This window comes from Lissotriton helveticus, chromosome 8, assembly GCF_964261635.1.
Source record: "Lissotriton helveticus chromosome 8, aLisHel1.1, whole genome shotgun sequence".
In the NCBI taxonomy this organism is placed as follows: domain Eukaryota; kingdom Metazoa; phylum Chordata; class Amphibia; order Caudata; family Salamandridae; genus Lissotriton; species Lissotriton helveticus.
In genome coordinates this window covers 1,264,026,529-1,264,035,779 of record NC_136069.1, presented here as the reverse complement: position 1 = coordinate 1,264,035,779, position 9,251 = coordinate 1,264,026,529, and the positions used below count along the sequence as shown (strand labels likewise).

Here is a 9,251-nt window from a genome sequence, read left to right as displayed (position 1 = left end):
CGTCGGCTCTCGGAAGTACCATTGTAGCCATCGCGACCCACTGCCTGCCAGCCCCCCAGATAAACCCCCCAATCATGGAGCGGAGCTGCCGGAACACAGAGCCCAGCACCCAGACTGGTAGTGTTAGGAAATAATACAATAAGCGAGGGAGCACCAGCATCTTCATGAGCGCCACCCGGCCTGCCACTGATAATGGCAATGTGCTCCAGAATGCAAAGCTACCCCTAAGGCCTCTTATGGCCCGTCCCAAATTACCTTCCAGTAAATTCGCAAAGGAATGACAGATATGAGTGCCTAAATAAGGAAAGCATCGGGGCTCCCAGCGAATGCCCGCCACCTGGGGAGGGTTCACCTCAGTCGGAGCTACCGGAAACAAGCAAGTCTTTGCCCAGTTCACGCCCAAGCCAGAGTATCATCCAAACACATGAAGCAATTGCCCCGCACCCTCCAAGGCTGTTGTTGTATTAGCGAGAAAAATTGGCAAATCATCTGCATATAGTGAGATAAACTGTATATCCCCACGGAGCACCAACCCAGAGTAATGCCTACCCAACCTGGCATGGGAGGCCAAAGGCTCAATGGCTAGGGCAAACAACAACGGAGAGAGCGGGCATTCCTGCCTCGTGCCCCACTCAACCAGCAAAGAGGAGGAAATTGTCACACCTGTCCGTACTCGAGCTAACCCCGAGCGACACAGTATCTTTGTCCACCCCGCAAAGGATTTTCCTAGCCCAAACGCGTGAACGATTCGGAACAGATACGGCCACTCCAGGCTGTCAAAAGCCTTTTCAATATCTACAGAGAGAACCGCCGCAGTGGGGGTCTCGCTGTGATCCTCCCCTAAGAGTCGTAGAAGGCCTCTCACATTAGTCACCGTAGTACGTTTCGGAATAAAGCCGGCCTGATCAGTATGGACCAGCTGCGCCATATATGGAAGGAGCCGGGACGCGAGAATCCTACTCAATATTTTATAATCAGTTGTTAACATTGATAATAGGCGATAGGCCGACCAAGTCAAGGGATCTTTTCCAACAATGGGATGATAGCTTTGCAAGTGGAAGCCGGCAACCTCCCCAAGCCCTGAGCCTCTCGATAGACCGCCAGCAGCCTGGGGGCCAAGAGCTCAACGTACGTGGAGTAAAATTCTATTGGTAGGCCATCAGCCCCTGGAGTTTTCTTGCTTGCCATATATTTTATTGCACTACGTATTTCGGCCACTGTAATCTCCTGCCTAATCGTGTCCGCCTTGTCCTCCTCGAAACATGGCAATCGCACCGCAGCTAAAAATTCCTCTAACCCATCACCCGCCACCTGCAGCTTACTCTCGTATAAAACCTTATAGTGGTCCAGTAACAGCCCATTAATCCCCCGCTGGGAATACTCCGGTACTCCCTCAGGGGAGGTCAGGGCCAGGATAGGGGGTGCCCCTCGGAGTCTGGTTAGCCAACCAGGTCAGGAGGGTGCCCGCTTTATCCATCTCTGCGTGCGCCCGCACCAAGTACACTTTATAGTCAAAGCAGCACAACCTTTCCACTTGCACCGCCACTTCCTGTCTCGCAGCCAAGACCTCGGTCTGCACCCCTGGGTTCTCAGGGCGGGCTTTTTCGGCGTGACGCAGTCGCAGTTCTCCCCTCTCTATATCCTGCAAAAGCGTTTTCCTCACATCCTCCGTCTTAGCAATACATAAGCGCTGCACTACCACCTTAAAGGCGTACCATTCCAGGGCCAAACTCGAAGCTGTACCCTCAGTCTCAGTGAAATACTGCTTTATACCCTCCTGTACCTCCGCACAGAATACGGAGTCCTCCAGAGCCTCGGGAAGCAGTCGCCAGGGTAGGGATTTCAGGTCTCCCCCGGGACCAATGCAACGCCAGTAACAGCGGTTTGTGATCCGATATCGTCCTCGACAAGTACTCACTATGTCTTACCATCGTATGAATATCCGGGGAGCACAACACAACATCCAATCGCACGTGTAAGTCATGTAAGGCGGAGAAATAAGAATAATCTCATTCCCCCATGTGTTGCGCACGCCATGTGTCTATTAACCCCCACTCAGTCTGCCAATCCTGTCGGAGCTTTGGGAGCTTATGTATAGGTGCCTTTGGCAGTGGCGGGTGCAACCTATCCAGCTCAATATCTGTGATTGAATTGAATTACCTCCCAATATCGCTGTGCCAGGAAAGTAAGGCTCCAATTTTCCTGACAATCGAGCACAAAAGGTAGCCTGTTCCACATTAGGAGCATACACACTACATAACGTTACACCCCGCCCATCCAAACGCCCCAACACAGCCACGAACCTCCCCTCAGGATCCACCATCTGTTGGATTGGTTGGAAGGGAACCCCTGCCCGAACCCAAATCAGTGCACCCCTGGCGAAAGCAGAGTACGTTGTATAAAAAAAGCTGCCCCCTCCACCTGTGCTGTAATGCCCGGCCTTCAGCTCGGTCTACATGAGTTTCTTGAAGAAAGGCAATCTGCACTCCCCTACGCACCAAATAAGCATGAACCCTGTGGCGTCTCAACATCGTGTGCATTCCCCGCATGTTTTATGTAATGCATTTGAATTCAGGTGATGTTCCCATTATGTTGACTGTCCCTCTTCCACAACTGCATTCCCCACATTGGCACACCGGTGGCTCGAACTACCCCAAAAACAACCCTCAAACTCACCCAACCACCCCTCCGCAGAACAGGTTCTAAACAGCTAGCACCCATCCAAACTATCCACTAACAGTCCCTATGGTAACTACTAGGGATTCAATCAGAGAGCGAAGCTATGGGGGGAGCCCTGGCATTGAGAAGACTGGGTCTGCAGCCTCAGAGTCAAAGCACTGAGCCCCACTATAAGAGACTTCAGTACCTCCAGGAGGGCCCCCCCCAGGGATGGGCAACCAGTCAGTGTTAAGGTCCCCCTGTGAAAATCAGCACAACCACAGGTCCCCCCCGCTCCTCCGGATTACCTCCCCAATGGCAATAACAGCAGGGCCAGCTAACCCCTCTTACTGGTTCCATAAAGTACTGCACAAGTTCAGGCATCAACAATCTCATCTGCAGTCCCCGGCGTGACGTGTGGCAGTGGAACACTCCCCGCGTCTGTCCCGTCAGAATCCGTTCCAGCTGACCCTTTTTCGGACTCCGTCGCTCCCATTAGTATTGTTCCGCTCGCCTGGGATAGCTCTGTCATAGCCTGCAGCACTGCCAATCTCTCCTTCTCCATCTGAGACGTGGAGGGCTTCTGAGCCCCAGGACGACGTCGTCTGGTGCGCCGTATACGGCCGGCTGCGGTATCTCCGTTGTCTGTCCCGGACCGCCTCCTGCCACGCCCGAACCTGCACGGTAGGATTCCAGACAGTTCCACGCCTCCGCAGAATCATAGTGAAAGAACGTCTTGCCATCCAGCATCACTTTCAAGCGAGCCAGGATCTTCAGGGAGTATTGGACACCTTCATCTCGGAGGGCCTGCTTGACTGCCAGAAACGAGGCACGCTGTCGCTGCACGTCGAAGGTGTAATCCGGGAACAGTGACATTATTATTATCCACTCTATACGGGCCTGCGGTACGAGCTTTCTGCAGTAGGAGATCCTTGTCCTTATAATGGGAGCAGACGAGCCACCACTGGCCTGGGCGGTCTGCCAGGTGCCAACGGTCTGGCCGGTACCCTATGTGCTCTCTCCAGTGTGTATAAAGGTGTCAGGCACTCCGGAGCAACTTCAGAACGCAGCCAATGTTACAGGAAGTCTACCATGTTGCTCCTCTCCAAACCTTTGGGAAGGCCCACCACCTGTATGTTGTTTAGTCTATTACGCCCTTCGGCATCCTCGGCTCTCCTCTCTAGTACCTGCAACCGGCGAGTGACTTCACCCATCTGGACGTCCAAAGCAATCTGGGAGGGTTCCAGGACCTCCAAAGTGTTCTCAGCCTGCTTCACTCGGTCGACCAGCTTTGGGTGATCCGCCCGCAGGAGACCCAACCCGAACAACACATGGGCAATATCCTGCTGGAGTGCTTCCCTCGTATCCATGATAGCCTGGAGAATTTGGTCCACCTGTTGCTGCTTCAGTCCCTCTTGTTGCGAATCAGCCACATTCTGCTTTCTCTGCTCCGTAGATTCATCCTCCGGCTCTGGTTGAGCTCCCCCCTGTCGGCCTCTGGGTTTCCCCATGGTGATCAGGCAAGCCGGTCCCAACCGCAGCCCCACCACTCGATTCCTTCGGCACTTCAGTGTTCGAGTGCCCCTCCTTCAGCTGGGGAAGGGGACGCCTCAAGTCGCCACCCCCCTCCGTCTACCACGCCCCCGGGGGGACAGTCTCCCTTTATTGCGCCCGATTAATCAGCCCACCTCAAGGCCAGCTGTCCAGTGACTAGGTGAGGGCGATCCCAGCCACCAGAGCCAAGTCCAGTTTAGACACCGCACTGGTGCTCCCCGTACCAGGCGCCAGTCAGCGGGCTCTGCCAGGTCAATGCCCCCAAAAGTCTGCTTTTCCCTCGAGGAAGGGCCGGTAATTAACGTCCGAGGAAGAGCCGCAAAGCAACACCTCAGTGTTCCGCGACCCGCAGCAGGGTGTCCGCTTTAGTCCGCCGGAGGCCGCCACCCACCAGGTCTCAGTGTAGCTCCCGGTCACTCTCACCTCCAGCGCTAGGGCTCCACAGGCACCACACCTAAGCCCTCCTTTGCATCGCCCTTCAGGTAGCGGCGCCCCACCAGGTCCTCACCGCCAGTCCCGGGGGCCGATCAAGCCACTCTACCTCCCTCGGGGTGCCCAGCAAGCCTCCGCCTCTAATGACAAGTCAGGACCACGGCCGCCTACCGCATCCCATCATCGGTGGCCTCAGGTGTACCCCAAATAGGGCGCTCGCAAAATCGCACCTGGGCCTCCGCCCCTCTCACCAATGTCGGGGAAGATCAGGGCTCCACCCCAGCAGGCTCCCGATGAAGAGCGTCACTCCAGGCCCACAGCGCCAGGCCCGAAGGGGCCGACCCCGATCTCCAGTGCCGGTGCCGTGAGGTGAGGGTACTCATGCAGGGGCCACAGCGGCAAGGGCACCCGTCATTCCTCCCAGGCCATCCGCCAGGCGAAGCGCCGTCTTCCTCCGTGCGCCGCCACCTTCGACTGTGCACTTCATTGCCGCGGGGCGCTCCTGGGATCACCAAGATGCCATAGCTTCACAGCTATTCTCGTTGGCCACAGGGGAGAGCAGGGCTGCCAACAAGGGTGCGGCGATCTTCACAGCAGATCACTCGATTATGCACATCCAGGCTGTCGCCGCCTCCCGGTCCCCTCCAGCCGACACAGTTGCCATTTTGCCTTTCATGCGCAGTTCGGGCCCCGCTTGACCCGGGTCTGCAGAATAGAACCGGAGAGCCAAAACACTCTCAATTTCGGACGTGGCGTGTGTCCGCACCTTCCGACTCCCTCCCATGTTAACAGGAGAGCCAGCCCGACTCTCTGGGCAGGATAATTGGTGGGGTCGACACGGAGCTCTCAGCTCATGCGACGTCCTCATCGGCGCCTAAGCCACGCCCCCATGGTTGAAAATACTTATAAGATCAAACATATATAATTATACAACCTACACACATGCAGTAAAGCATTTATAATTGATTCATGCAGAAAAGTCAAATAACATTGTAGAAGTTGTTACATAAGCTATAAAAATGTAAAAACAATACTTTTATCTTAAGCTGTTAGACACTGGTGATTAACTATGAAATTCTCGTTTTTGTTTTGATGGCTCATTTGCTTCCCCTTTTTCTTCTATTGCATGTTTTAAACGTGTGCCAACAGTTGGCTATCTCTTCCTTTACTTTTGTTTGATCTCTTATTGTAAATATATATTTACCTTGCGTCTGAATACGAATTAAAATAAAAAATAAAAACAGAGTCTAAAAGCATGGGGTAGGCAATGTTTCTTTCAATTTGTAACATACTGATGCCTGCACGTTAATTGCTACCATGTGCTGACTCTGCTCAATTTTGTTATTCATACTGCGTTGTGACATAGGACGGTGTACCATTAAGTAGATTTTGTTTTTACACGTGAAATCCTTGAAAATAAAGTCTTAAAAAAAAAGCATGGAGTAGATGCTCATGAAGTGCTATGGCTAGCTTAAGTAATGGGCAGTGAATACATTCGGGACCATCTGACATTGAGGCATTCAAGATAGCACTAACATTTGAATTGAAACAACTGGCATGTATACATTTTCCAGCTCTGCTGTGGAAAAGACATATTAATTATTATTCTTTGTGTTCTAATTGGGAAGAATCATTTTTTCACTGTACCTCTTTCAGTAGAGGTTCAGTGTCTGGATTGGAGGTTTCTGTTGTGGTTGATGAACTGTCGTCATCTGCCAAAGAGTCTTTCAACTCATCTTCCTGTTGCTTAGCCTTTCCCCGCCTTTCCTTCTCCTCACGTTTTTTCTGTGATTTTGATTTCTGTTGTACAAATTTTACTTTACCTGCAGAGGAAAAAAAAGAAAATAATAAACTCAAATATATACAATCAATTTGCACTAATAACCGACTGTTTAGGATCTGCACTGTTTGAATGACTAGTCAAGTAGGTTTCAGCGTCTGTAAAAATACATTTCTTACTTAGAAATGCAAATATTATGGGCCAGTTCCAACTGCATTTGGGTCAGTAAAGGTAATTTTACAGATGAAAATGTCTTCATTTCCACCTGCCAATGTCTCCACCATGAGTGCGAAGAAATCTGCTAATTAGTATTTCCTAAATGTGGGTCGCAAGCTTATTTTTTGTGGCAAGCAAAATGCCTGGTGTATTTGTATGTAATATTTAAAATGATTAGCCCTGTTTGTGCACCAGTGCTGAACAATGTCCCTCAATCAAATTAAAAAAAAAAACCCTTCCAGTTATCCCCAAGCAAGTCTTCAGCTGAACCTTTCAGTACTTGTTGCTGCTGATTTTAGGTCTCGCTTAAGCAGCGCTTCCGTGGTCTCTTCGAAACATTCTATATTCAGGTATGGACGTTAAGCTCTGACCATTTTTCACCCATCTTTTCAATTGGCTTCTCTTACTGTCCTTTGTAAACGCTGGCTTTTGATTCATGAATAGGCTTAGTAGTCCCTCCTTTTAGACTTTTGTATCTTCCCATGAGGACTGCCCCTGCTACATGTGTTCTAACGTTCACTGTTATTTATAGTGAGCACTCTTTTCTTATTAGGTCTCGCATAGTTTGGTGGCTTGCTGCTGCCTGTTTTCTTTCATGACAACGCTGCAACGTTAAATAACGTTTCGAACTAGTCACTTTTCTGGGAACCAGTGGGCGACAGCATTTCTTTGCTAATTTCCCTTAGACCTACAATGCGCTATCTCAAACCTTTACCGACGTTGTTCCTTGGACAGCTGAGTTGCCTACGATTCGTTGGTCTTATTGTTGGGAAGGTTGGTTTGGAAATCGCTGAAGAGATCATGTGAGGAAAAGAAAACTAAGGGGTCCATTACGATGGCGGGCAAAGTCCACCCACCACCGTAACAGTGACAAGACCACCCGACAGAGGTGCGGCGGTCCCGCTGTGCCCATTAGGATGCGACCGATACCCTGGCGGCTGCATCCCGCAAATTTGACATTGTAGCGGGCAGTGATTTGTGCAGCACCCGCCACAATGTCAAATATGCATGTTGTGCATTGGCATGCACGTGACTGCCACCTTGTGCATGCCAATGTAGGGGGTTACCATAGTGCACCCCCCACTCCCCAACACCACGGGGGCCATAACAGGCACCCAAAGCCTAAAAACGCATGCCGCCATGGAAAGGACAAAATACGCACTCATCATAATATGGCGGGCGGTGCCTGCTAGGCACCACCACCATAGTATGGGCAGGGACCGCACAGCAGGCAATCGTAACGATTGCCTGCGTGCGGAAAAGCGGCAGATGGTATTTCCGTCCATCGCTGTGCCCCCGCCATTGTAATATGGTAGGGGGTAAATGGTGGGCGAGCGGTGAGAGATGTTGAGCGGATTGCCACCGCCGGTCGGGCTGTGGCGATCCGTCCGACATCATAATGTCCCCCTAAGTGTGCTCATCAAGTGATTCTGCATTGAAGCCCTACACACTGAACCTTCTAGTCCATAGCTAGACTCAGCCTGTGCTTATGTAAGATCATGTTGGGTATACATGCAAATAGAAGTGCACACACATGCATACGAAGTAGATGCTCATTCTGAGAAGCATTTTGTGGTAAGAGCCATATAAAAATGTGTTAAATTTTCTTAATCAAAACGAAAATTATAATGTATAGTTACTAAAGTGCTAAATTAAATCAGTTCATAATACCGCAAAAAAAGATCGCTTCATTGCATGTTCAATAATAATCTTAAGCAGTAATAGTACTAATAAAGTTGGTGGTGCTTTATTCTGAGCTTGCCTTTTGATGTTTAAATGAAGTATTGTGTAATTTATACAATCTCTTAAAAAATATAGAGTACCACCTTAGTACCCCCTAAACACCACCACCTCACCACCATCACATCACTGAGCACTACCACAGCATCACTAAGCACTACCACAGCATCACTAAGCCCCACCTCGGCATCACCAAGCCCCACCTCGGCATCACCAAGCCCCACCTCGGCATCACCAAGCCCCACCTCGGCATCACCAAGCCCCACCTCGGCATCACCAAGCCCCACCTCGGCATCACCAAGCCCCACCTCGGCATCACCAAGCCCCACCTCGGCATCACCAAGCCCCACCTCGGCATTACCAAGCCCCACCTCGGCATCACCAAGCCCCACCTCGGCATCACCAAGCCCCACCTCGGCATCACCAAGCCCCACCTCGGCATCACCAAGCCCCACCTCGGCATCACCAAGCCCCACCTCGGCATCACCAAGCCCCACCTCGGCATCACCAAGCCCCACCTCGGCATCACCAAGCCCCACCTCGGCATCACCAAGCCCCACCTCGGCATCACTAAGCCCCACCTCGGCATCACTAAGCCCCACCTCGGCATCACTAAGCCCCACCTCGGCATCACTAAGCCCCACCTCGGCATCACTAAGCCCCACCTCGGCATCTCTAAGCCCCACCTCGGCATCACTAAGCCCCACCTCGGCATCACTAAGCCCCACCTCGGCATCACTAAGCCCCACCTCGGCATCACTAAGCCCCATCTCGGCATCACTAAGCCCCACCTCGGCATCACTAAGCCCCACCTCGGCATCACTAAGCCCCACCTCGGCATCACTAAGCCCCACCTCGGCATCACTAATCC

General features: G+C 51.7%; 1 protein-coding gene across 1 annotated transcript in view; it reads right to left on the bottom strand.

The window, feature by feature from the left end:
* The window catches only part of TMEM131 (transmembrane protein 131), a 1,081,228-nt gene that overhangs the window by 266,975 nt on the left and 805,002 nt on the right, over nucleotides 1-9,251 (bottom strand). Inside the window, exon 32 of the mRNA XM_078658243.1 lies at nucleotides 6,292-6,467. Coding sequence (XP_078514369.1) covers nucleotides 6,292-6,467 — 176 coding nt within the window. The remainder of the gene's footprint in view (nucleotides 1-6,291; nucleotides 6,468-9,251) is intronic.